General features: G+C 51.8%; 1 protein-coding gene across 3 annotated transcripts; it reads left to right on the top strand.

Moving 5' to 3' along the window:
- The first annotated feature begins 21 nt into the window (after window positions 1-21).
- Window positions 22-9,239, top strand: TSPAN17 (tetraspanin 17). Of its 3 annotated transcripts, none has more exons than XM_006075537.3 (9): window positions 22-255; window positions 3,683-3,733; window positions 3,825-3,971; window positions 4,986-5,156; window positions 7,260-7,385; window positions 7,928-7,975; window positions 8,470-8,586; window positions 8,675-8,736; window positions 9,185-9,239. In XM_006075537.3, exons 1-9 carry the CDS (start codon window positions 169-171, stop codon window positions 9,219-9,221), a joined length of 846 nt encoding a protein of 281 aa, XP_006075599.1. In that variant the 5' UTR covers window positions 22-168; the 3' UTR covers window positions 9,222-9,239. The 3 variants fall into 3 exon arrangements, 2 of the variants coding, with proteins under 2 accessions (XP_006075599.1, XP_006075601.1); XR_329037.3 differs by having other exon boundaries at window positions 8,675-8,936; XM_006075539.3 differs by lacking the exon at window positions 3,825-3,971.
- Window positions 9,240-27,608: the final 18,369 nt, after the last annotated feature.

Raw genomic sequence — 27,608 nt, 5'->3', positions numbered from 1 at the left:
GGGCGGTCCCTGCGGGGCGGGCGGGGCCCGACGGGCTCTCTGTGTGGCCGCGGCCATGAAGCCGCAGCCGCCGGGCTAGGCCCCGGGCGGCTCTAGCCCAGGGCGGCCCGCGGAGGGCTGGGCCCAGCCTCCGGGCCCGGTTCCCGGGCCGGCGTGCGGCCACTCACCATGCCCGGCAAGCACCAGCACTTCCAGGAACCCGAGGTCGGCTGCTGCGGGAAATACTTCCTGTTTGGCTTCAACATCGTCTTCTGGGTGAGCCCGGGGTGGGTTCTGGGCCCTGTGCTGGGGCTGGTGGAAGGAGGAGGCTCAGTCTCCTACTAGGAGGAGACACTCTGCCACAAGGCCTTGGGACCGTCCCCTAACTTCTTCCTCCCCTTCCCACCTCCACGCCCACCCTCTGGAGCACCTGAGGGAATTAGAGAGGCCCGGATTCCAGGGGGCGGGTCCCAGCCACTGCGGTAGTAGGATGGGGAGGGGTAGTCTTCCGGGGTCTTTTCATGGGTCAGCGGAGAAATGGGAGATGTTTCGGTGAAGACCCCGCGGCCCTGCTTGGTGCGGGTCGCCCTTTCTGCCTCCCTTACCCTGAGGTGTAAGGGGTCCGCGGAGCCCCACCTCTGGTTTTGCCGATGTCCCTATGGAAAGCCTTCGCGAAGGGCTGGATTCCCTCTCCAGCCTTTTTACCGCTCCAGTACCTGGGCCTACCGCTTCGCCTTAAGCCCCTATAAAGAGGTGGGGGGCGAGGGCAGGGGGCGGGAATAGGTCGAACTCCCACCCCCAAACTAAGAGGCTTGCAGGCAAGGAGGGCCAGTCGCCCTAGTTCTCGGCCGAGGACAGGGGGATATTCCCTAATGAAAGGCCAGGAGAGCTGGCCTTGGGGAACAGAATTCAGCATTCCACAGCTGAGCAAATCGAGGTGTCAGGGCCAGGCTGTCTGTCTGGAGAAGGGAACTGCTGGTGCCCCTCCCAGGGTGGAATCCATATCCCTGGGGTTGCCAAGTCATCTTTCCCTTCTCCCTCCCCCATCCTCTCTCTCCAAGGCTACTTGCTGACTCTTCAGTCTCTACTCCTGACGCCTTGGTCAGAATGTCAGGCCCACTCAGTTTTGTTTAGCAGGAATCAGTGGCACTGCCCTCTACCCACAAGCTGCTCTGGCAGTGTGGGTGTCCTTTGGCCCCTGTAGTACCACAGCCTGAAGAGTGTGGGCCATGTGCAGAGAGCTGGTCTGGTGGGAAAGTCTGGGGCTCTGGTTGTCTCCGGCCTATCTGTGAGACAATGGGCAAGTCACTTCTCTCTGGGCTTCAGCTTCCCTAACAGGGAGTGGGGGATGATGAAGCCTGCTCCTCAGGGCTGTTAGGCAGATGACGTGAATTATAACTTACTGTATTCTCACAGTTACTTTAATTATAATCTACATTTTATAGGTGAAGGAACAGGCACAGAGAGGTTAAGTCATTTAACCCAGAGTCACACAGCCAGTAAGTGCAGAGCCAAGGTGACAGCTCAGTGGGCAGTAGGTGGAAGTGAGGCAGAGCACTGAGCAGAGGGAGCTGCCAAATGTCAGTGGGGGAGAGGCATGAGAGACCCAGGCTTGTTCCAGGGTTCCCCAGGATGGGACTCCAAGTGTGAAAGGCCCCAGGGCTGGGGCAGTTTGAGTTTCATGTTGAGGGCAGTGGGGATGGATTTGTTTTGGCTTCTGTATTAGAGGCAGATCTGCCTGACTGCCATGGGCAAGGAGACCAGGGAGGCGGGCTAGGGCAAAGGAGGGGTGATGGCGGGTGGACAAGGTGAGGAAGGTTTCAGGGGAAGTTATCAGGCTGAATTGACAGGACTGGCCCAGAGCACCCTGCGGTGTCTGGCTTCATGTCTTCAGTTTGTCCCTTGCACCACCAACCATGATCTTACCGCTGGGCCTTTGCCAGTACTTCTGCCTGGAATTCAGTACTTCCGCCTGGAATTCAGTACTTCCGCCTGGAATTCAGTACTTCCGCCTGGAATTCAGTACTTCTGCCTGGAATTCAGTACTTCTACCTGGAATTCAGTACTGCCTGGAATTGTTTTCTCTTCAATGCCCCGTTTCATCATTCAGGCCTCAGCTAAAATGTCACCATGCTCCCTAACTGAAACATGCTCCCCCCCACATCACTTCCCATCACATCACCCAGTTTGATTTTCTTTAAAGGTTCTGTTGGTATCTGAAACTACCTTGTTTGCTCACTATGGGTTTCCCCCACTGGAGTGTAAACTCCATGAAGGCTGAGAGCTCATGTGCCCTTTTCACTGATGTATTTTCGGTGCATGAGATGGAGCCTGGAACGCGGAGGCTTTTGCAGCAGGCAGGTGGACTAAGGGCTCTAGAGCCAGCGAGAGGTTTGGGTGGAGATTGGGAGATTGCCAGTATCATGATGAGGTGGAAGATGAGTTTGAGAAGAAGAAGGGTAGGTTGGAGGTTGAGGTTGGAACCTGGTGGAGGAGGGGGTGGCCTTGTGCATGGCACCAGTGAAGCAGAGCCTTGTAGGAGGGAGGCTGAGAAAGGGCTGGAGGAGAAATGGCATTGCGTTAACCATGCTGCTGCTGCTGCTAAGTCGCTTCAGTCGTGTCCGACTCTGTGCGACCCCATAGATGTCTGGCAGCCCACCAGGTTCCCCTGTCCCTGGGATTCTCCAGGCAAGAACACTGGAGTGGGTTGCCGTTAACCATGGGGAGGTTTAAAAAAGAGAAAGTAGTAATCATTCACCTGTCTAAAGGCTATGGGCGGGTCAGATGGGATGAGGCAGAAGTGAGGTTTGGTTTCACATCCCAGATCTAGTGTGGGGGAGGGAAGGAAAAATATTTCTAGAAAAAGAGTACAGCAGTGAGAGGAGCCTGGGGTCAGAAAGGGGTGGGTGCTAAAGGTGGCTGGCCAGGGGTGGAGTTGACTGAGGCTCTGCGCTGAGGCGGGGAGGGAGCCTGTAGAGAAAGCAGGTGGGAGACGGAGGTCTGAAGAGGTAGGATCATGGCCTCACTTGGGTAGGAGGGGGTGCTCTCCCTCTGAGACTAGATGTCCTGCTCGGGTTCAGGCAGCTGCCCTGAACATCCCGGGCTCGTCCTAGCATGGAGATGAGGTGGGATGGTGGGTGGTGTTTAGGAGGCCTAGCCCAGGGCCCCTCTGCTGATCTAGCTTTTCACTGGGATTCCTGGTCATTCAGAGATCTTGGCTATGAGCTGCCAAGATGTACTCTGGCAGATGGAGGTTGGAAAGGTGGGACGGGAGTAGAGTGGCAGTCACAGAATTGCAGGGAAGCAGGAGGACCAGACTTGGGAGGATACTGGAGAGGATGCCAGGAGCCTGGAACCCTACAATAGGCCTGAGGTGAGGGAAGAGGCTCAGGAACAAGTCGCTGCTGCTTGGTGGGACTGTTTTGGCCCTCTTCTGCTCCGATTCTGAAGTTCCAAGAAGGGATCCCTTCTTAGGGCTGGGGAGGGTTCAGTGTTCCAAGCTGTGCCCTGTGGGAAGAAACACTGAGATGCAGTCTTAGAAAGATGGAAAAGACCCTGGATCCCATTTACAGCGCTTTCCCCTCTTTCTCTCTTTCCCTGTGGCTTCCTGAAGAGCCTGAGCTCCAGCAGGGAGGGGGCTCTGCTGGGGATGGGAAAGAATGCTGGTGCCGCAGCCTTCAGCTCTTTGCTGCTGCTCTTGCAGGTGCTGGGGGCCCTGTTCCTGGCCATCGGTCTCTGGGCCTGGAGTGAGAAGGTAAGGCAGTGGGATATGGTGCAGGGCTGCTATGGGCTGAGATGGTGGGAGGGCCAGTCTCCCTCTACCTGCCTCTGCTCCCCCTGCACAGGGCGTTCTCTCCAACATCTCAGCACTGACAGATCTGGGAGGCCTTGACCCTGTGTGGCTGTTTGTGGTGGTTGGAGGCGTCATGTCCGTGCTGGGCTTTGCCGGCTGCATTGGGGCCCTCCGGGAGAACACCTTCCTGCTCAAATTTGTGAGTGCCTCCCACCTAGATTCACTGGAGACCCCAATCTCCTCCCACGCACTTCTTACATATAGTTCATGCTTAATAATGGTAGTTTTATTATTGTGTAATTTTAACAGTGGTCACCAGATTTGTATTATTAATACATTTACAGGATCCTCTGTTGTAAGTGGGGCTTCCCTGGTGTCTCAGCGGTAAAGAAGCCCTGGGTTCAATCCCTGGGTAGGGAAGATCCCCTGGAGGAGGACATGGCAACCCACTCCAGTATTCTTGCCTGGAGAATCCCATGGACAGAGGAGCCTGGAAGGCTACAGTCCCTAAGGGTCGCAGAGTCGAACATGACTGAAGCGACTAAGCAGCAGCAGCAGCTGTTTTAAGTGACCGAAACCTAGTGGCCTGGGCCCTAAGCGAAAATGGGCATTAAGAAAACCCAGGGATGTGTTAGCTGCCAGTGCCTTTGGATCCAGGGGCCACCACAGTATCACTTGGCCTAGCCTCTCTGTTTCTCAGCTCTGTGCCTCTGAGTTGGCTCCAGACCCCTTGGGGTGGAAAATGTCCAGGAATCGGGCGGGGGGGGGGTGGGCGGAGGTACTGGCTTCAAGCCGCCCTCCCAGGAACTCTGCTGGAGGCTGAGTGAGTCTCCTTTCCCAGCCATTCTGCCAAAGTTGTTTAATTGCATCTCCTTAATCTTGATTGGCCGCCTCTGGACCAATCCCTGTGGCCCCAGGGGAGGTAGTGCTCTGATTGGTGGGCTCTTGATGCGTGCCTAGGCCTCTATATGGAAGTGGCTCCTCCTCAACCAAAGAAACTGGAGTTGTGTGTGTGTAGGGTGGCTTCTCAAAGACAATAGAGTCGTTAAGAACAGCGGTATCTTTTTTCATCATAAATCAATACTAATATGGTAGAGGTGGAGACTCTGGGCTGCCTTGAGTCAGGATGAGGGAGGTTGAAACCCCACTCAGTGGCAACCCCAGACCCTGTATCTCTGACCCCCACTGTCTGTCTGTCTGCCCCTGACGCCAGTTCTCCGTGTTCCTTGGCCTCATCTTCTTCCTGGAGCTGGCAACAGGGATCCTGGCCTTCGTCTTCAAGGACTGGATTCGAGACCAGCTCAACCTCTTCATCAACAACAATGTCAAGGCCTATCGGGACGACATTGACCTCCAGAACCTCATTGACTTTGCTCAGGAATACGTAAGTCCGGCATCCAGCTCCAGTTACATACAGGAAGCACCTGCCAGGCAGATGAACAAAGGAGCAAGTTCCCTGTGTGCTGGGACCATTCCCTTGCCTACCAGGCCAGGCAGGCCCCAAGGAAGAGAGCCAGGTATCCCCCTGTCTGAAAGGAAGCCAGCCCTTGGTGATCTCCATGTACCTAACCCTGCATGGATGCAGGGTTGGGGAGCAGAGGCCGGAGGCTTCAAACTGGCAGCTCCTAGGCCAGGCTTAGGACACACTTAGAGGAAGAAATGTGGCATGAAAATATAGATTTCTTCTTCCACTAAGCTGGGCCCACAGTATCAGCCGGGGCTACATTGCCACTGCCCCTTTGCTGGTATAGAGGCTCTCTGCTACCATCCCCATCACTCTATTTTATTATACCTGTTGGCCCTCTTCTCTCATTTATATTATTTGTTTGGCCTCTGAACTTAGTCAGGTTTGAGACCTGCCCCACCACCCAGAAGCTCTGCCCTTAAGCTTGCAAACCTAACCCCTGTGAAGAAGCAGTCAGTGAACAGTTCAAGAAATCCTAGACACCTTCCACCTGCACATTCTCACCCACTCACACACTTAGTCACACACACTCATAGTCACACCCACTTAAACAGTCATGCTCTTTTGATGCCATCCGCCCCAAGAACTGCTCTGGGATCCAGAGGTGAACCAGAGCTGGTGCCTGTTTTGAGGCGCTCTCAACCCAGGGCAGAAGTAAACAAAGAGCCAGGTGGTTAGGATGTGATTTATTGTTCATTTAATGCAGAATTGTGATGGACCAACTATGTGCTGGGTCGTGAGCTAGGTGCTGGGGATTCAGGGGTGAAAAAGAGCTGCTGCTGCTGCTGCTGCTAAGTCGCTTCAGTTGTGTCCAACTCTCTATGACCCCATTGACGGCAGCCCACCAGGCTCTGCCGTCCCTGGGATTCTCCAGGCAAGAACACTGAAGTGGGTTGCCATTTCCTTCTCCAGTGCATGAAAGTAAAAAGTGAAAGTGAAGTCACTCAGTTGTGTCCGACTCTTTGCGACCCCATGGACTGCAGCCTACCAGGCTTCTCCGTCCATGGGGTTTTCCAGGCAAGAGTACTAGAATGGGTTGCCATTGCCTTCTCCAAAAAAAGAGCTAGGACCTGACTTTGTGCAGATGGTGATTTGGGGAAAGAGACAGATGATAAATAAGCAAAAGAAACGTGTGTGTGTATGTGTGTGTGTGTGTAGCATTATAAATTGTGGTAAAGCCTGAAATGGGGAAGCACGGAGAAGGAGAAGGCCTCTAGGGGCTGGCCCTGGGGGAGGAGAAGGAGCAGGCATGTGATGAGAGGAGCCAGTGTTTTCCAGCGGGAGCAGGGGTGCTGAGCAGAGAGGAGGGAGGCAGAGCTGCGTGGCTGTGCCTCACTCCCCCCGTTCAGTCCACAGGGCCTACCTGTGTCTGCCACCGAGCTGGTCCCTCGAGGGCCAGCTATTTGGCAGCCTGTGCTGTGTCAGTGAGTTAAGGCTGCCTGTCTCCCCACTGGATTGTGAGCTGCTTGCTTCATTGCAGCCCTACCTAAGGAAGCAGCCCATTGTCTTGGGTAGCGGTCATGGGGATACAGGTGCCCATGGCAGCATCCATGAAGTGGGATGGGGCATGGTCATGAGGGTGGCAGGATTGCTCTCCTGGCCCTGGAAAGAGGAAAAGAGACGATCTTTTGTAAAAATTATTGGACAAGTATGGGGAGACCAGGCACAGATAGGGGCCTTCAGCCTCTCTTCAGGGATTATTGAAACTCCCAACCCTCAAGGTGGCCTAGAGGAAGCCACAGTCCTTGGGCTACCGTCCTCGCCCACTCCCTTTGCTCGGCCTCTCTTGGGCTAGGGGGACAAGCTCAGGAGCCCCTTCCCACTACCCCTAGCCCCCATCAACCTGGTCAGGAGCCTCAAGCTGCTCTGATGGCCCTGGGCCCAGGCTCGACCTGTCTGTGGGGAGGTTCCCACCTGACTGGCTGTCTCCAGGCCACTGCCAGCCAGCCTGGGCCTGTCCCCAAACAGGATGGGGCTCCTGGGGTGGGCCTGGCTCACCCGGGCTCTCCTCCCACCCCCTAGTGGTCTTGCTGCGGAGCCCGAGGGCCCAACGACTGGAACCTCAATATCTACTTCAACTGCACTGACTTGAACCCCAGCCGGGAGCGCTGCGGGGTCCCCTTCTCCTGCTGCGTCAGGGACCCAGAGGTGAGTGCGCCTTGGTGAGGGGCGGGGCCTCAGTGCGCAGGCACAGTCTGGAACCAGCCCACCACCTCACCTCAGCCCTGCTCTGGGGGCCACTGATGTCGGGGAAGCCCTCTTGTGTGTAGTAGTAGCCCTGCTGGGCTGGGGAGTTTGTGTCGGTGGGTGGCGTTGAGGCCTGCTGGATGGGTCCTGCTTCTCTTGGCCCACCATGCTGGTGTGGCAGGGGTGGGGGTTCTGAAACGTTCCTGGTTTTCTTTAAGAGCAGAAGTTTCTTGCAGTGACATCCTTCCAGTCACAGGGCACAGGGACACTGAGGGCCAGGTGTCTTCCCATTCTTACAACGCATGGGCAGGCAGGGCTCCTAAAAAGGAAGCAGTTCAAGCTGGCGTTGCGGCCATGCGCCTTGGCGACAGGGAGAGGCACTGGGGTCCTAGCCGGCTTCCCTTGAGGAGTGGCGGCCACGGCGGAATCCATGGTTCCATTCGATTCCCCTGAGGCCTCATGGGTGCCCCTACCGAGTTGCTCCCTGGCGTGTTTCTCCTCAGGAGGATGTCCTCAACACTCAGTGTGGCTACGACGTCCGGCTCAAACTGGTGAGAGGGGTGGGGACAGGGATGGGGGCAACGAGGGGCACTAGAATAAGAAGGGGGGCCCTCATAAGAAGGCGCCAAAAGGCCTCAAGGATTCCTGGGGCAGGGGTGAGGGGGGGTGGGGGGAGGGAGTGCTGAGTCCCAGGAGGCGCAGGTCTTGATACTGCTGAACCCAAGGCGGTGGGCTCCTGTAGAGGAGGAAAACAGGAAGACAGGGATGAAATATGAACAGCAGTGTGACAATTTCACCTAAGTACTAGGAAGAAGCTAAAAGCAGGGAGGTAATGGGGTTGGGGCAGGGCAGTCAGGGAAGGCCTCAGAGGAGAAGCCGTCTGTGCTGACACCCCAGGGAAGAGAAGGCCCTTTGGTGGGGCTCCAGGTGGCAGGCGCTAAGGTATAAGACCCTGAGCCTGGCTGAGCTTGGTATGCTGGACTGAGGTGGGGCCCCTGGTGGCTGTGGGTGGGCCGAGCCGAGCCTGGTGCCCATTTGTCCCCAGGAGCTGGAGCAGCAGGGCTTCATCCACACCAAAGGCTGCGTGGGCCAGTTTGAAAAGTGGCTGCAGGACAACCTGATTGTTGTGGCAGGGGTCTTCGTGGGCATCGCCCTTCTCCAGGTACCACTATGGCCCTGCACAGCCTCACTCTGTCCCGGGCAGTCTGCTGTCCCAGTGGCCCCTCCCTCACCTGCCCTCTGTCTTCCAGATCTTTGGCATCTGCCTGGCCCAGAACCTCGTCAGCGACATCAAGGCAGTGAAGGCCAACTGGTGAGGCTGCCACACTGGCCATGGCCATTCGCCTGGCTGACCCAGGGACCCTCCACTCTGCCCATAATGGGCAAGGCTGCAGGAGGTGTTTCTGCTTGGACCTGAACCCCACATGGGGCTCGCGGGCCACTGCACTGTGCGCCCATGGAGAGCCGCATGGCTCTGCCCGGCTGCCTGTCCTGGAGCTGTGTGTATGGAGGGTGGGTGTCACAGGGAGCCGCCGTCTGGGCTGCTGTTGGGTGGTTGGCTCTCCAGGGGACTAGGAAGGGCCCAGCTAGGAGGGAGCAGGCCAGGTGGGGTGGGCTTGGGGACTGCTGTTGCCTGGGACTCAGTCTCACGTATCTCAGAATTCTCTTCATTAGTGATCCCTCCAGGAGCCCACTTCAGCCTCAATGTCTCAGACTCTAAAATGGGTCCAAGAATCTTCTCTCCCTTGCTTGCCTCTCAGGATCAAATATGATGACGGCTACAAACTACTCAAATAAACAAATCCTTGAAAACCAGTGGCTTCAGCCCAGCGTCCTGAAGGTTCTGTCAGCTGCAGGGCCTCGGCAGAGCTCTCCACCTTGGGCCCTGGCCCAGACCCACTCCGCCAGTGCATTTTCTTGGTCTGGGTAGCATATACATTTGAGCCAACCTTTAAAACGTGGTGTATTTCATGTAAAAGTCCAGACCCCAAGCTTCTCGTGAAGATTGGCCATCCGGCCCCCACGGCTCTTGGGACGTCATCATCCCCTGCGTGCTTCCTGTTCTCTGAGAGACCCACCTGGCCAGTGCTGCTCACCCTGTAGGCTGGGGTTGACCTCCTCTCTGCTGTAGGGTTTTCCCCTGAAAACACCTCGAGGCTGCCATGGGCCAAGCCTGGAGCGAGGCACAGGGATGTGAAAAATGAAGAGGCCACACAACTTGGGTGGGGTCCAACCCCACTGGAGACTGAGATGGGTGCCCAGGAGAGTGGCTGAGGTGTGGAATGGAGATCAGGAAAGTTTGGGGAAGGAAATAATTGGAAGTCAAAAACTTGGCACCCATAGGGTTGGCGGGGAGCCTTCTTTGGGGCCCATGGTGGTTGATGCTGGGTCTCACTTGAAATCAAATGGTGGCCCGCAGAGCTGCCTCATGACCACCAGAGGGCGCTCCAGCACAGCTTTGCTTGGGTCTGGCGACTTAACACTGCAACCTCTCGTACAGCCAGGTGGCTGGTGTGTCCACCCTGCTTACCAGTGCTTCCGATTCAGGGAACTTGAGATCTTTGAAAAGAGTTCAGACTTGGGAAGTCTGACTGTTGCTCTCAGCTCTGCCTCTTAGCTGCATGAAGGGGTGTGTGGCAAGTAAATGGTGCACCCATCCATCCAGGGGATGCTCTTTGTGGATCAAAGGGATTTGTGGGTAGTTCATAGATCTCCAACTCAGATGCTCTTAAGGTCACGTAGGTCATAGAAATGAATGAAGTAGGCCTTTGACTTGTGAGGCCTTTGCAGTGCAACTGACTTTTCTACTGTCCCTGAAGACCGCACAAAGAGACATTGCTTTGTGACCAGAGAAATATTTGGGCCATTGAGTTGATGTACCTTGAGATACAATAGAGTATGGTGGGGACTGACAGAGCATAGATCCCCATCTGAACTTGGTGACTGTCATTTAGTTATGGCTAATTGCTCTAAAGTGGGAATGCAGATCTAATGTCAGAAATCCAGAGAAGCCAGGAATTCAGGATTTTATGTGAAATAGACCTATTTTTAAGTTGTTAACTAATGAAAAAAATGTAAATGCTGCAAGCCCAATGAAAGGTACAGCTTTGGCGCCTGAGACACTGCAGATCCCTCTGGGATAGTCATCTGCTGGAGTCGTGGCTGCTCTGCCATCCAGGGATGCTGAGAGCTGCTGCTGGGAGGGCAGGGTATCGGGTATGCAGCCAGCATTGTGGCTCCCAGATGCCAGCTGGACAGTGTGTACCACAATAAATGCAACTCACAGTATTGTGCGTGTCTTGGTTTTTTTTTTTAATTTCAAAAGCTTTCACTTTTCATTTTCCCCTTAAACCTCAACAGCGCCCCTTGTGAGGTAGAGAGTCTTTTCCTGATGAAGAAACTGGGGCTGGGTAGGGGGGAGTCACCCAGCTCTGCGCCCTCTCACGGGAGGTCGGCACCAGACTGTCCTGCTTTTCTGATGCACACGAGTGACACCTGCGCTCACAGTAGGGGCAGCAGGGCATCATTCCCCAAGCTTGAGTTAAGCTTCCATGCAGGTGCTGGGGGTGCAGAGGAGAAAGAAGGCGAAGCCCTAGCCCTTGGGCTCCATTCTTGGGGGGGAGACACGAATAAATAAGCATTTTCTTCATACAAGCTATGAAGAAAATAAGAGTGACGGTCAGACAGGAGTAGCTAGAGGGCCTGGGAGAAGGGACCTTCTGATGAGGTGGTGGAAGGGGTCCCATCTCTGGGAAGGTCCAGGGGAACAGTTGCCCTAGGGGCCCTGAAGCTGGTGGGTTTGGCATAAGGGAGCTTGGTGTGCTAGAGAGGGGAGTGTGGGTGAAGGTCAGAGGGCACAGATAGAGGGAAGTGGTGGGACCAGGATGTATTTGGAAATAGAACCAATGAGATGCACAGGAGTGACTGGAAGGGGTGGGCGTGACCTTGGCTGGGGACCCAGAGTTCCCCAAAGCTCAGTTCTGCTACAGGACATCCATCCATCCACTCAGGCTGGAGGCCGGGGTCACTGGAGCATCTTGCCCTTGCCCTCCTGGAGCCCACGGTCTCTTGGCAGGGACAGATGGAACAGTTGCTAGTGGGGTACCATGTATGTGGTGATGAGCACATGAGGATCACTCCACATGGCATTTCAGGCTCACGAGAGATGAATTTCCTGTCCCCAAAATAGAACTTGGAACAGTTCTTTTCCTTGTACTAAGGAGCCCTTACCCAGATGGGACCTCTCTTGGTGTGTAGAAAACACAAGGAAGCTTTATAAGCAGCCCAGTTCCCATCACTCTAGATGGGTCCCTGAGACATGACCAAGGTCACCCTTTCCCCGTCTATCAGGGACACTCGTGGTGACAGGGTTGGGCGTTGACTGGCAACGTGGGAGTCCCTCAGGAGCCCTTGGTCTGCCTGGTCTAACCAGAGGAGAGGCTGCCAGCAGCTCATCCAGCAACTCAGCAGGAGGACGTCCTGTGATATCAGGTTACCTTGTCTGTGGATGAAGGGGGAGTACTGGAAGGGACAGATTGAGCCCGGACCAATGAGACCTTGAATCTGGACAAGGAGGTCAGATGGGCTAGGAAGTCCGGGAACAGGGTTCCCTTCCAGAGGGCGGCCGGCGCTTGCTTTGGAAGGATACACTCCAGTCAACCACCAGAGGGCGCCAAAGTGCAGCCCACGCAGGCAGCCGAGTCTGCTGCGGATCACTGGAGGGAGGTCCGCGTGTCTAAGCAAACCCAAGCCCCGTTCCAGACACCCGGCAGCCCACCCTGCAGGTGCTAAGTCCGGACCTTGTCACCCTGTCTTTTCTTCTCCGAGAACTTAGAGCCAGAGACACCTCCTTCTCCACAGATGCCTCTCGCAGTGCAGTGGTCGCTCAGGGAGACCTTAGCCCACCTTCCGGTTTCCACAGGCGGTGATGTCCGCTAGGCAGGGCTGGGAAGAGGGTCACTTTCTCCAGGACATCGAAGTGACATGCTCCAATACATATACCTCCATTATTCATTCAGCCAGATTTACTGAGCACCTACTGTGTGCCAGACACTGTGGTGGGTGTACCTTGGGATCAACAGCGTTTGTCTGCAAAGGGCCAAATGGTAAATACTTTAGGTTTCCAGGTCATACAATAACTCAACTCTGCCTTTATAGCAGAAAGCAGCTTTTGCCAAGACAAACAAATGAGCAAGGGCATGTTCAAATAACATATTCTGGACACTGAAATTTGAATTTCATATAATTTTCATGTGTCACAAAATACTATCCCTCTTTTGATTTTCAACAATTAAAAACCATAAAACTATTCTTTTATATATAACTCTGGAGCTATGTAAAAACAGGCAGTGGACTGGATTGGCTGCACGCACAGCCTGGTGTGTCCCCGCTCCCCGCCCCAAGGGAGACCCTGCCCAGGAAGGGAGACCCCACCTAGGAAGAGAGAAGACCACAGAGCATGAGCCTGGTGGTGAGTCCCTCACCCAGGAGAGGATGTAAGTGTTGGAAATATGAGTGAGCAAGGGGCCCTGAGAGGGTAGGGGTGGGTCAGGACTCAGCAATAAATGGGATGGTCAGAGGGAACCTCAATGAGACAGGAAGTTGGAGCAATGACTTTTTATATTACTTTTAAATCATTTTGATAGGACAGGTAAATTAGGAACCCATCCTACTTAAAACTCATTAGAAAAGACCCTGATGCTGGGAAAGATTGAAGGTAGGAGGAGAGGGGACAACAGAGAATGAGATGGTTGGATGGTATCACTGACTCAATGGATATGAGTTTGAGCAAGCTCTGGGAGATGGTGAAGCACAGGGAAGCCTGATGTGCTGCAGTCCACGGGGTCGCAAAGAGTCGGACACGACTGAGTGACTGAACAACTACTTAAAATGTGGATAACACTAAGGTCTTCTTAGTGCCCCATCCTGTTCCCCACTCCTCTTCCAGTGACATTGAAGCTGTGAGCTATAGATCTCTCTGGATCACTTGCCTTTTAAAAATTTCGTCCTCATATTATGTATTTGTAGAAAATGTTCAGCATGGTTGTGAGTGTGTGTAAGTGGCAGGATGCTGTCCCAATCTTGCTGGGCTACCCCCACCGTGATGTGTTTTGAACACAGAGTCACATTTTGTGCATGTAAAGCTGCTACCTTTCTCAACTGCAGGGATGTCCCCTGCAGGAATAAGTCATGTTTTGCCTCTCCCTCCCTTTCCTTGACTGTCCATGGATAGTGGACAGTCAAGCTGTTCCTGCTCAGGGGTGCTTTGCACCTCGAGGCTCTGGCAGCCGGGCCCTCTCTCCTGAGTTTCCAGCTGGAGCAGCCGCCATTTGCTAAACAGGAGGATGAGGGCAACAGCAGAGGGTGGCCCTAAGTCAGGTCTGATTGCAGAGGTGGCCCCAGCAGGTCCCTTCCTGTGCCCAGGGGCCTCATTTCTGCCCCTTGGCCCAGGCACTGGCTGGGCAGGCTGCATTACCACAGATCTAGGGCCTGAAACTCGGCCCATCAGAGGGGTGAAAGGCCCACAGCTAGCCCCTTGGCTCTGTGAAGGCTGTTGCCACGGTAATGCCTTCCTGGTCCCCTGTGCAGCCATGCAGACAGATGGGAATATCAGCCTCCTGCAAACAAAGGGGCCTGCTCTGTGGCCCAAGAAAGAGCGCAGTCCTTGATGAAGGCTGCTGCTTTAGGCTCCTGGAGGCCTGGCCACGCACCTGCCCACTTGGATCCTGCTTCCAGAAATGATCTACTGGGAATTAGCTCTTCAGCCCTGCCTCCTGCTGAGGTCAGACCCTCCCCAGGCTGCTCCAGCATGCCCCATCCCCAATCTGCTGGTGTCTCCTGGGAATCATACCTTGTGGTAGTGGTGGGGGAGTGGTTCCCAGCAGATGGGCTATGTGGAATTGCAGCCAGCTCACCCACCAGCCAACACTGGCCAGGCTCACCCATCAGCCAATGTTGGCCAGGCCAGGAATTCTGCAGTGGCTCCAACACAGTTTCTGCCCTCAGGGGGCTCATGGTCTGGTGGGAGACACAGGTGAATCATCAGTCTTTATGGGTGGTTTATTTGTTTGAATAGGTGGTGCAGGCATGTGGTTACAAACTGCAAACTGCGTGGAAGGCTCTGTGCAAATCACCCTCTCGTCCCTGTCTCCTGCTCTCCTGCCCCTCCCTAGAGAGCAGCACTGTCAGCCTGGACCACTCCTCCGGAGATGGTCTATGCATTCAAAAGCAGATCTCCTCTAGAAACAAAGCAGAACTTAAGCTGCGTCCTGCACCACCAGCAGCCTCTGTCTGCATTTTTCACTGACCAGCATTTCTGGGAGATAATTACATAGCAGTATGTACAGATCCACCCAATGCTTTTCAACAACAGCAAACCCATAATAATAGCAAGAACTTATACTTACTCTGTGCTGGATGCTCCTCTAAGCACTTTATTTATATTAACTGATTGACTCCCCCGAATATTGGAGATGGACGCTCTGCTTATCTCCCTCCGCAGGCAGAAGACCAGGGATGCCTATTGTGTGGTATGGCCTGAGTGACTCTCACCACCCCTCCTGATGGACACGGAGGACATTTCCGGGCAGTGAGCACTTTTATCTTTGGGCACTTGTGTGTCAGAGGATGAATGCTTGGAAGTGAAAGGCTAGGGCAAAGGGCAGGAACATTTGGAATTTACATAGCTATTGTCCAATTACTCTCTGAAGAGGTCACACTCCGTGGGTTACTAAGGTGGGGCCTGCCCCTCCCGCTGCAGTAGTCAGAGCTTGCGCTGCCTTTATCCACCTTTTCTACCTTCGCCAATCTCATAGAAGAGAACCATTTCCTCTCATGGTTTTCCTTCGAGTTACTCTTAGGACCGAGGTTAAATGTCTTTTCACACAAATCAGTACAATCTGATGTGCTGTGTGCTCAATAGCTTCAGTCGTGTCCGACTCTTCGAGACCCCATGGACTGCAGCCTTCTAGGCTCCTCTGTCCGTGGGATTCTCCAGGCAAGGACACTGGAGGGGGTGTTGCCATGCCCTTCTCCAGGGGATCTTCCCTGGCCAGGGATCAAACCTGCATCTCTTATGTCTCCTGCATTGGCGGGTTCTTTACCACTAATGCCATCTGGGAAGCCCAGATTCTGGTAGAGTCAGAATTACACAGAGTGAGGTCCAGAGGCGGCGGGGGTGGCGGGGGGAGGGGCGCACGAGGCTGGAGTGGTTTTTCAGTCAGCGGTGAGGGTAGAGGTGGTCCAGGAGCATTGCCAGGGTCATGTGAGCTGGCCCCTGGGCTATGGGGCAGACACAGGGAGGGCATTCTTGGTAGAGGGGAGGGTCTGAGCAAAGGCTCTAAAGAATGGGAGGCCAAGCCCGAGGAGCCCCTCTTCTCATCAATGTCACCTCTACTCCCAGAGGCCCGAATCTCCAGCCAGGCTATTTGCTATGCTCCCACACACAGCTTGAGCTAAGCCTTGGTCCCCGGGGTCTCTGCCCAAGCATCTCCCAGGGTCCTTAGAGGGGAACCCCTGCTCAAGACCTTAGTAGGTAGCCTCCTTTGTCCCTCTCTGCCCCTGCCTTCTCTGCCCCTGCCACCCATCCCCGCCACTAGCCGAGTGAGCGTACATCCTCATTAACACGGTTCAGTGGCCAGCACTGGTAATTGATCTCCCACCAGCCCAGTATGGACAGCGGCTAATGGGGATGAATGGCGCAGGAGGTGCCTCTGAGGGACACTCACCAGGAGGCCCTGGCAGGGCGGAGAGGTGGGCAGGAGATGGAGATGCACTGAGGAGGCCTTCGAGTCAGCTGGGCAGTCTACGGCTGCCTCTGCCTACTCCTCCGGACTGCCATCCAGCTCTCAATCTGACCCTGGGTCCGGATGAGCACACCGGTGGGCAGAGGGGCTCTGCAATTCAGCTGCCTGCTGGTGTGGAGGCAGAGGCCAGTCTCAGAGGAGGGACTGGAGTTCTGGGATGGCATCCCAGGAAGGATATGAATGCTGGGGCCCAAGTAAGGCAGGTCCCCAATTAGTCTTGTGTGGAGGAGGGACCAAGACACCCCAAAACCAAATCGGCCAGCCACGGATTCCATCGCCCAGTCAGTCAACAAGTATTTATTGAGTGGTTACCATGAACCAGGCACTGGGTAGTTGCTAGGTGACCCAAATAGTCAAGATCTTCTTTATGGTCGGGGGATGAACAGTAACTAGGAAAATACATACTTAATATGGTAATAAATGGTGATAAATGCTCAGATGAAAATAAACGGGGTTACGTGATCGGAATGCCTGAATGGAGTGCTGCTTTAGGAAGAGACTGGGGGAGGTAACATGTGAGTTGAAACCTGAATGGTGACAAGGAAAAAGCACTCTGGGAAAGGGAATGTGCAGAGCAAAGGTCCTGAGGCCGACATGAGCTTTGGGTGTTGGAGAAAGAAGAAGGGACCAGTGTGGCTGGAGCATGGCCTGTGAGGAGGAGATGAGCTGAGAAATTGGTGGCAATAAGGTAAGGATGATCCTGGTCAAGGCCAGAAGCCCAGTCGCCAGGCTTGTGGGGTCATGGTGGATGGGTCCCCTTTCCAGGCGGTGTTAGCCACATGCAAAGTCAGAGAGAAAGGTCTGACCCGTGTCAGCTGGGCCAGAGTCAGGCTTGGAAAAGTCCCTGTCACTCTCTGGTCATATGCCTACAGATTAGAGAGGGGCAGACTTTTGGGGTGTCAGGCCGACCTCAACCTGGCTGAGAGGAGACACAGAGGCCTTGCTAGTCATTCTGGGGGAAGGTGTCCAGTCTCTGCTCTGAGTAGAGCACAATGACATCCTGCATCATCTGGCTTCTGGTTGACCTGAGATGCATTTCAAGTACCCTCCCAGCAACTAACAAATATACTGGGGCTTCCCCAGTGGTCCAGTGGCTAAGACTCTTTGCTCCCAATGCGGGAGGACTAGGTTTGATCCCTGGCCAGGAAATCCCACAGGCTGCAGCTGAACGTTTGTGCCACAGCTAAAGGATCCCGCGTGCTGCAACAAAGATCAAAGATCTTGAATGCCACAGCTAAGACTCAGCACAGCCAAATAAATAAATATTTTAAAAAGAACCAAATATATTAATGAGCATAAACATTGAAGGGTAAAGCTTAATACAGCTCCCAGAAGGAGGTTGGAGTGAGCCTGGCAGGCAAGCGGGAGCACTCTAGAATTCTTACAGAGTTTTAGACATAAATCCCATATATGTTTTTTATGGGCAGTTTAAGTAATTTTCTTGGATAATCTCGACTGTTCTTTTGACTTTTGCCGTATGTGCAGACTTCACTGTAGAATGCCCAAGTTACTGTTACTGCGAGGCTGAGGCGTGTCCTGATCCCACAGTGGGCAGATATCTGCAAACCAGGGGAGGGACTCTCATTTGAAAGAACCACTCAGACGAGAAGCCATTCTCTGAAGGTGTGTTCACACTCACATAACCTTGCCAGAGATTGTCCTCCCAGTGCACAATGTCATTCCCCTCACTGAGGCTGGTGAGTTTGTCACATCCTTGAAGGACCTACTCAAATGTTTCTTTATCCCCTGCCTCCCCTCTACTAGAGCTCAGTGTAGTATACCTTTTTAATTACAGATTCCAGAAAATAGGACATAGAAAAAGCATCTGATAAATTTAAACACTGATTTATCATTGTTTTTAAAATCACAACTTCTTAGCAACTAGAAATAAGAGGGAATTTCTTTAACTTGTTAAAGAGCATCTACCAGTTATACTTAATGTTGAAACAATAGTAGCAGGACTCTGACAAGTATACCAAGTATTGACATTGTAGTGGAGTCCTATCCAATGCAATAACACAAGAAAATCAATAAGTGTAAAAATTAAAAAAGAAGAAACAAGGGCAGAGACCATCTCATTCATCTTGCTTCCAATTAAACAGATACTTAATACATGTTTGTTAAACTGAATAAAACTCAGTATGTCCTCAAATAAATTTCTTGAAGAAGGTGGAGGCAAAACCGATCTGCTAATAGCAAGAGTCTGAGAAAATTCACTGATGCTCGAGAAGTTCCATCGTTACGTGTGTGTCACTCAGCCATGTCCGACTCTTTGCGACCCCATGGACTGCAGCCCACCAGGCTCATCTGTCCTTGGGATTCTCCAGGCAAGAATACTGGAGTGGGGTGCCATTCTCTTCTCCACGGTCCATCATCATGGTCCTGCCAAAAAGATAGACGTATGATATTTCCCTGAGATCAGAACCGAGCGAGCGAGCTCTTGCTGTGCCAGAAAGAGAGATTTCAAAAATGATTCATGTCGACCCCAAAACACGGGCAAGATACTTGAGTCAGTGGAATCTCTGTAGCAAGAGGAGTAAATGGCACCTGGATTCTGCATTTAAGGCCAACAGCTGGGAAGCAGAGTCATACTGTGTCTTCTGGCCTGTGAGAACTCTGCGATGAGAGGCATAGGCCCCAGGAAATCTCTCTGCTGTTTCTTGAGACACATAATCAAAATACTCCACTGTTTTCTGTGGGGTTCTAGAATACTGATTTTAATTCCCACGTGCCATTCGTTCCCTGCCAGGTTCAGTTCTTGATGTGTCCATGTGTTCAGGAAAGGCAGCTTTGGCTCAGGGCAAATTGGTTGTTGGGTACCTACTGTCTGCCTGGTCACCTTCTCTTCTCCCATATTCTGGGAACAGCACCTGAGTTATCTTTTAGAGAGAAATCTCCCCCACCTTTAGTCCACGTTCTTTAAGGGGAGTAGGAACAGGACCGAGGCCTAACCCGTCAATGTGCTCTACCCTCCTTGGCTGTGGAGGGCTGGGCAAAGGACACCTGCTCCCGGATGTTTGATAACAGAGAAGCTCCCTCTCTTTGGCATTCTGGGGCAACTGGTGACCACCTTCCTGCCAATGGTCCCAGAGTGAAGCTCACACAGAGGAATGAAGTCAGGAGAGCCTGGTGACCATACTTGAACCCTAGATCTAGTCATGTCTGATGGCAGAGCTTTCCTGCTCTTCCCAATGACATGAGCAAATAACATCTCCTCTTTTTTTTTTTTCCAGTCTTTAAAACAGGTTTATTGTGGTAATATTGACATGCAATTAAGTACATATTTAAAGTGTACAATGTGACCAATTTTAACAAGTATACACTTAATGAAATCATCATCATGATCAACCAATGAACACCCCAAAATCATCATCCCTAAACTTTTCTCAGGATTATTTGGAATTCTTTTCCTCTGTCACTCTTTTTACCTCATTGATCTACTTTCCTCATTATAGATTTTACATATTCTAAAACTTCATAGTCAAGGCTATGGTTTTTCCATGGTCATGTATGGATGTGAGAGTTGGACTGTGAAGAAAGCTGAGTGCCAAAGAATTGATGCTTTTGAACTGTGGTGTTGGAGAAGACTCTTGAGAGTCCCTTGGACTGCAAGGAGATCCAACCAGTCCATTCCGAAGGAGATCAGCCCTGGGATTTCTTTGGAAGGAATGATGCTAAAGCTGAAACTCCAGTACTTTGGCCACCTCATGCGAAGAGTTGACTCATTGGAAAAGACTCTGATGCTGGGAGGGATTGGGGGCAGGAGGAGAAGGGGACAACAGAGGATGAGATGGCTGGATGGCATCACTGACTCAATGGACGTGAGTCTGAGTGAACTCCGGGAGTTTGTGATGGACAGGGAGGCCTGGCGTGCTGTGATTCATGGGGTCGCAAAGAGTCGGACATGACTGAGCAACTGAACTAAACTGAAAACTTCATATAAATAAAATCACTATGTACTTTTTTGGTCTGGCTTCTTTCATCTAGACTAATTATTTTGAAATTTATCCATATTGTTACATGTATCAAAAATTTATTCACTTTATTGCTAAATAATATTTCATAGTATGGATATACTATAATTTGCTGTTCATTCACCAGTTTCCAGTTTTTTATTTGAGGGCTACCTCATATAAAGCTGCTATGAAAATTTGTATATAAGTCTTTTTTTATTGAAGTATAGTTGTTTTATAATGTTTTAGGTGTACAGCAAAGTGATTCAGTTATATATATGTACCTACATATGTATATTTTGGAGAAGGCAATGGCAGCCCACTCCAGTGTTCTTGCCTGGAGAATCCCAGGGATGGAGGAGCCTCGTGGGCTGCTGTCTTTGGGGTCGCACAGAGTCGGACATGACTGAAGCAACTTAGCACATATGTATATTAATATCTTCCTTTTTAGATTCTTTGCCATATAGGTTGTTACAAGATGTTGGGTATAGCTCCCTGTGCTGTCCTTGTTGCTTATCTACTTTATATATTATATGTATATCTGTTAAACCCAAAGTCATCATCCATCCCCCTCCTTCTCCTCTTTGGTAACCGGTTTGTTTTCTATGTCCTACTCACTGCCCCCTCTGCCCCACTTTTTTTTTCTAAGCTGATTTGAGTTGAGTTTCTGTCTACCTGCAACCAAACAAGTTCTGATAGACCCAGTGGAAATGAGAGTGTCTGAGTTGGAGAAGCTGAGGTTCTGAGTCATACATGCTCTCTCGCATACAGGGGCAGGGCTGGGAGGGCAGTGCAAACAGCTTCCAAATGGAGCCTGAGTCAGCACTCCCTGCCTCTTTCTTTATTCTGTGCTGACTCTTTTAAGGGGGCTGGCCGCTGAGATCCCAAGAGGAATGGAAAAACAATCCAATATCCCTTTTCTAAGTCATTTTTGTAAACTCAACTTCCTGGAGGTATAATTTACAAACAATAGAATGTACCCATTTTTAGTGTATATTTCAATGAGTTTTACAAATATATTTCCCTGTGTAACCTCCACCATGATCAAGATAAAGAACATTGCCATCACCAGAAGGTGCCCCATGGTCCTTCCTGGCTAGTCTCTGCTCACACCCTCCCCCACCTCCAGTCCAATCACTGCCTTGCAGCTTAGATTTTTTTCTTACACAATCAGTCCTCAGTATTTGCAGATCCCATGTTTGAGAACTCACCTATTTGCTAAAATTTCTTTGTAACCTTGAAATTAACTCTCACAGTGCTTTTGTGGTCATTTTGTGAACACATTAACAGCAGTAAAAAATTTAATTCATCTGATTTACGCCCCCAGCTGAGACTGAACAAGGCAAGGCTCTCCTTTTTGCTTCAGTTCCTATTGTAAACAAGTTTTCTCTTTGCAGTCTTTTTAGTGTTGCATTTTTTGCATTTAATCTTTTTTTTTTTTGGTCGGTGGTAGTTTTGCTGTTTAAAATGAACCCAAAGTGTAGGGCTTCCCTGGTGGTTCAGGTGGTAAAGTAGCTATCTGCAATGTAGGAGACCCGGGCTTGATCCCTGGGTCAGGAAGATTCCCCTGGAGAAGAACTGGCAATCCACTCCAATATTCTTGCCTGGAGAATCCCATAGACAGAGGAGACTGGCAGGCTACAGTCCATGGGGTCACAAAGAGTCAGACAGCACTGAGTGACTAACAATAGTGCCGAAGTGCTGTCTAACATTCCTCAGCGCGAGAAGGCTGTGATGTGCCCAGCGCAGAGAACACGCGAGTTAGAAAAGCTTTGCTCAGACAGGAGTTAGCGCCGCTGGCTGTGAGTTCAATGTTAATGACTCAACTATATATATATTAAAGTGTCTTTCTTTTTTTTTTTTTAATTTTATTTTATTTTTAGACTTTACATAACTGTATTAGTTTTGCCAAATATCAAAATGAATCCGCCACAGGTATACATGGGTTGTCTTTCTTTAAACAGAAACACACACACAACAAAGTTCTATATTGATTGGCTGACACAGATGTGACCAAAGGCTTACTGGAACCTAACCTGTGTGTATTCCCCGAGGAGCGATGGTTCAGATTCACAAATTCAGTGTCTGCAGTGACTTTATAGGAGGATGATCCTCTGTGTATGAGATCACAGGGTAGCTGCCTGCCTTCAGAGTATGGCTCTGCCTCTTAACATAATACTCCTGAGATACATCAGTGTTGCCATGCCCATACGAGGCTGGGCCCTTTTACTGCTGAGTAGTATTCCATCCTGCAGACACTCACTTGTCAGTTGATGGAGCATCTGAATTGTGTCCAGTTTTTGGCAATTATGAATAAATCTGCTAGGAACTTTCATGTACAAGTGTTTGTGTGGACTTGTGTTTTTACTTGCATTCCAAGTATTTTCATAGGAGCACATAAACTTCATATTTGTCTAATCCTGACAATAATCCTGAGAAGCAGCCTCCTTTTATACATGAGGAGATGGGAGCTCAGATCTCAGTGGCCTGCCACGGGTCACACAGCTCACCTCTCCTGCCCTCATCCATGCTGCCTCATCCCTGGTGGAACCTGGAGGGTCCTTAGTCAGGGTTGGCCCCATGCTGGGGTAGGAAGGATCTGGGCTCCGTCACTGTCTCTCCACAGGTCTTGGGTTCCTTGGTACAGGACGTACAGCGTCAGTCCCCTCCAAGGAGCCCTTGATCTCCAAGTCTGTGACCTTAACCCTGTGGGGATTCTGAACAACTGGGTGGGTCCCGAAACAGCCCTTGGGAGGCTAAGTCAGGCAGAAACTGGAAATTCAGTCTGGGCAGCCTGGCTTATGGGCTGTGGGACTTAGGTTGCCTGAGTTCACTCCTCTTGTTGGGGGAGTAACAGCTCTCTTTTCCTCTTGGGGCTTCTCCTTCAACACAAGCAGCCCAGTGGGGACTGTCCATCAGAGTCTTACCTTGGCCATAGGAGGATCATCTGCCTGTCTCTGCCAGGGCTTTGAAACCCAAGCAGAGGGAGGCCTGACATAGGGACTGAGAGGTGGCCTGAGCGGGCTCCGCGCTGCTGTGGCTTCAGGAAGCTGTCTAGCAACCTCCCAGGGCAACCCTGGAGCTTCCTGATTCTTGCAATCAGTTAGCCCTGCATACCACGCTTGCTCTTCCCTCCCCCTTGTGGGCCCATGGCTTCAGTGTGGGGTTGGATTCCCCTTGGCTTGAGGAAACCCAGGAGAGGGAGTATCTGGTATTTGGGAGCAACCAGAAGAGGGAGGGGTCCCAGGCTTGGGGAGAAAAGACACAAACTTGGGTTCTGACTTGTTGCTCTCCCTCTGGGGTGTATTGTCCTTATCTCTGCAAAGGGCATCCCTACCATCGGTTCATTCTTGGGCATTGAGATGGGCAAGCGCTGTCCATGGTGCTGGGGAGACAACGTGAGGAGATGACTCAGACAGACCCCTGCCCTAAGAGTGGACAATGAGATGTCACATTTGGGAGAGGTGATGGACTAAGTCTCAGTGCCCTGGAAGTCACCTTGGGGCATTGTCCAGACTTCTGTGAATCTGTGGACCAGAAACTGACCTTGGCACAGGGATTTGGAAGGAAAGGACAGGAGTCAGAGCAACACCCAGGATCTCAGGACTGAGACCTTCAAGTACAGGCTCGAGGGAATCTATCAGAATGAAAAGTTCTGCTGAAGAGTCAGCATCACAGGGAGGGGCCTGCCAAGCCTCACAGGCTTGTACCCACCAGGGTCCAAGTTCTCATGATTGACAGCCACCAGGACAGCCTGTGGTGGAGAAGGTTCCTCAAGTGCTGCTCACAAGAAGTGTGGGAAACACAGGGAAGGCAAAAGCCCCCAGTGTTCCTGGTTGTCAGGCAAGGACTCACAGGAGGCCCCACAAGTAGCCAGGGAAACTGACCCATCAGCACATAAGGCTTTGGTGTGTCTAGGCTCAGAAGGGGAGGTAGACTCTGGGGCAGGGCTTCCCATCTGAACCCGGGAGGGCTCCATGCATGTTTGGTAAATGCAGGTGGAATGAATGAAACTCTGTGCACGTGTCTAGGTCAAGAGGGCACTGCAAAGCCAGTCCCACGTGGCCCTGCCATCAGGATTGAGCCCAGCAGTGGTGACAGATGTCCCCCAGACTAGAGACAGAACAAGACATCATCACTGAGGCATGTGGCAAGCGCCACAGGACTGCTCGGGACCGGTGCGCAGACTAGACAGGAGGTCAGGACCTCTCCCAGGAGGTCTGGGTGGGAAGGCTGAGGGGCGGTGAAAGGCTGTGGCAGCGAGGGAGCGTGTGCCCTGGGGGACCCTACTGTTTTATTCTGGGGCTAGTTCTGCCCTCTGGCCTTCGAAGGGAGCTGGGAGCTGGGGGGATGAGCTGCTGGGGGGTGGGGCAGGGCAGGGGAAGTAGGAGGGGCTGGGAGTAGGGGAAACCCCGGGTTAGGGGCGAGGGGAGGGGATGGGGGCTGCAGTCCCCTGCTGGTTGCAGAGGACACCCCAAGGTTACCTTGGCCTGTGGCTCCGTGGCTCGAGCTGCTGGCAGCGATGACAACAGCGAACCAGCAGCCTCTCCGAGTTTTATTATCATTCAAATGAGGACGTGGAGAGGTATTTCATTTGATTGGTAGAATAATAGGAGCCATTTATCTACCTTCTCTCAACCTTTCATATCTGTTTCACTATTTTATGGGATCGCATACATCATGGTAAAGGCAAAAATGTATTTTTTTTCCCTCTGACTTGGGGCTGAGTGAGGGGGGGCGGCCACAGTGGGGATGGGAAAGCGGCTCTCGAGTGGCTGGCAGGAGCTGAAGGAAATGAAATCGAAAAAGACTATTATTGGTGACAGACAGTTACATCTGAAAGGGAATAAGAAACTCCCCAGTGCGGGCGGTGTGGATGAGGAGTTTTAAATGGAAGATCTAACAGCCTTCAGCTCTGGGTCCAGCGAGAAGGGTGAGGATACAGGAAAGTCCAAGGGGCAGGGGTGGGTGGGGAGCCAGGAGTGAGGCTGGCCCAGGGGGGCATGTGGCTCAGCTGTTGGAATTCTTTGTCTCTCTTCAGATATGATAAATTACATGTGTCATACAAGGATCTATTCTCCTTTTGAAAAAAATTAGAACATCCCTGGTAAAATCCACCATCCCAGCCCCGCCCCTTTCTCCCCTTCCCCAGAGGCATCTACGAAGGATTTTTCTCCTCTTGATTTTACAAATATACCAAGATGCCTTAAAAGAGGTAGCAGTCCTCTGTGGATTTTTTTTTTCCCCTTTCTTAAGTGGTATCATACTGCATAAGCAGCTTCTTGTGTTTTGCACTCGATATGTTTTCAAGCTCTGTGTGAGTAGACCCACGTGGGTCTGGATCCTTCCTGGGCTGGCAGGTGGTTCTCCTTTCCATGACTAGCCTGCCTTTGAGCCCTGCAGCGTCCCCTTGACGAACACTTGGGCGGTTTCCAGGTTTTCACAGTTATGAAACCACGCTGCAAGGCTCCTGGCACCTGGGCCAGTTTGCTGAGGCAGGTGAGCAGAGAACTCACTGGAAGGGGAGGCCCGTGCAGGTGGAGGAGACACCGATGGATCGCTGCCCAAAGGGTTCCCACTGCGGGCTCCAGCCAACTGCGCCCAGCAGCCCCCACTGCTGGCAGTCACCGCCCCTGGGACCGTGAGTGAAAGTGCACAGAAGGTCACATCCTGGGCTGGAGGTGGTGGCAGAGAGGGGAGCAGCAAAGAGCTAGGTGGACAGGACATCAGGGTGGAAGTGGGGAGGCTGATCCCAGAGCTCCAGGCGTGACCCCACAGCTCCAGGCGTGACCCCACAAGATGGGAGGGGGAGTCCAGGAAGGCAAGCAAAGGGCCATCAGGCATGATCCTGGACAAGATGATGGGGCCACAGGCAAGGGCTGGAGGGTGCGTAAGGGTGGGAATCAGAGAGTGCTGTTTGGCCGGCAGGGCCAAAGAAGACAGCTAAAGCAAAGCTGGAGTCTGTGGATGGTACCAACACAGGGTGGGTGGGGGCAGCACAGACATGGAGGGGGTCCTCCAGAGGCCCTGGCTCCCCTGCATGGACATGAGGGTCCAGGGGAGTGTAGGAGACTTAACTCGGGTCCCATGCATGGGACAGCATTTGGGGCCCCACACTCAGGGATGTGGGAGGGGCAGTTAGAGTAATGGGGGTGATGGTCCCATGAAGACTAGGCTCTCTATCCTGGGAGAAAAACACAGATTCCAGATTGCAAAGATCACAAGAAAGAGTTTCTTAAAAAAACAACAACCGCAAAAAATAGCTTTATTGACATATAATTCACACATCATATAGTTTACCGATTTAAAAGTATACCATTCCATGGTTTTTAGTATATTCACAGATACGTGCAACTATCATCACAATCAATTTTCATTATGTCCAAAAGCTATTAGCTGTTGTTCAGTCACTCAGTCGTGTCTGACTCTTTGCAGCCTCATGGACTGCAGAATGTCAGGTTTCCCTGTCCTTCACCATCTCCCAGAGCTTGTTCAAACTCATGTCCATTGAATCAGTGATGTCATCCAACCATCTCATCCTCTGTCTTCCCTTTCTCCTCCTTCCTTCAATCGTGCCCAGCATCAGGGTCTTTTCCAATGAGTCGGCTCTTCTCATCAGGTGACCAAAGTATCGGAGCTTCAGCTTCAGCATCCGTCCTTCCAATGAATATTCAGGACTGATTTCCTTTAAGATGGACTGGTTGGATCTCCTTGCAGTCCAAGGGACTCTCAAGAGTCTTCTCCAACACCACAGTTTAAAACCATCTTTTCTTTGGTGCTCTCAGCCTTCTTTATGGTCCATCTCTCACATCCATACATGACTACTGGAAAAACCATAGCTTTGATTGTATGGACCTTTGTGAGCAAAATAATGACTCTGCTTTTTAATATGCTGCCTAGCTATTAGCTTTTAGGTATTATCCCCCTGTTCCCCCAACCCTAGGCAACATCTAATCTACTATCCGTCTCTATAGATCTTCCTATTCTGGACATTTCACATGAATGGAACCATACACTATGTGGCTTTTTGTGTCTGACTTAATTCACTTAGCATAATGGCTCATCCATGGGATAACATGTGTCAAAACTTCATTCTTTTTATGGCTGATTAATATTTAATTGCATAGATAGAGCATATTTGGTTTATCCATTTATCAGTTGATGGACACTGGACATTCAGAGTAATGTTTGATTGCCCAGTCAAGTCGGTGTAAAATTAACTTTAACAGAGGCTTCCAGTGGCCAGCTCGCCATCTCTTAACTTTTAATTACGAGTCAATGTGTTTCCTCTTGCAACTGACCATCACAGTAGGGCTTTAGCGCCTTGGAACTGAAACATCCTTAACTGAGGTCATCAGAAACTTTCAAAAGGTTCAGAGTCCAGGAACCCTCCAGGGCCAGGAAATGTTCCCAGATGTGACCAAACA

This window comes from Bubalus bubalis, chromosome 9, assembly GCF_019923935.1.
Source record: "Bubalus bubalis isolate 160015118507 breed Murrah chromosome 9, NDDB_SH_1, whole genome shotgun sequence".
NCBI classification, from domain to species: Eukaryota; Metazoa; Chordata; class Mammalia; order Artiodactyla; family Bovidae; genus Bubalus; species Bubalus bubalis.
This window is presented reverse-complemented; position numbering and strand designations above follow the sequence as displayed.

Coding starts and splice junctions, on each gene's coding strand:
- TSPAN17 (XM_006075537.3), top strand. CDS start 169: ATGCCCGGCAAGCACCAGCACTTCCAGGAACCCGAGGTCGGCTGCTGC. Junction 3,972..4,985: donor ACACCTTCCTGCTCAAATTT/GTGAGTGCCTCC, acceptor CCCTGACGCCAG/TTCTCCGTGTTCCTTGGCCT. Junction 7,386..7,927: donor GCTGCGTCAGGGACCCAGAG/GTGAGTGCGCCT, acceptor GTTTCTCCTCAG/GAGGATGTCCTCAACACTCA.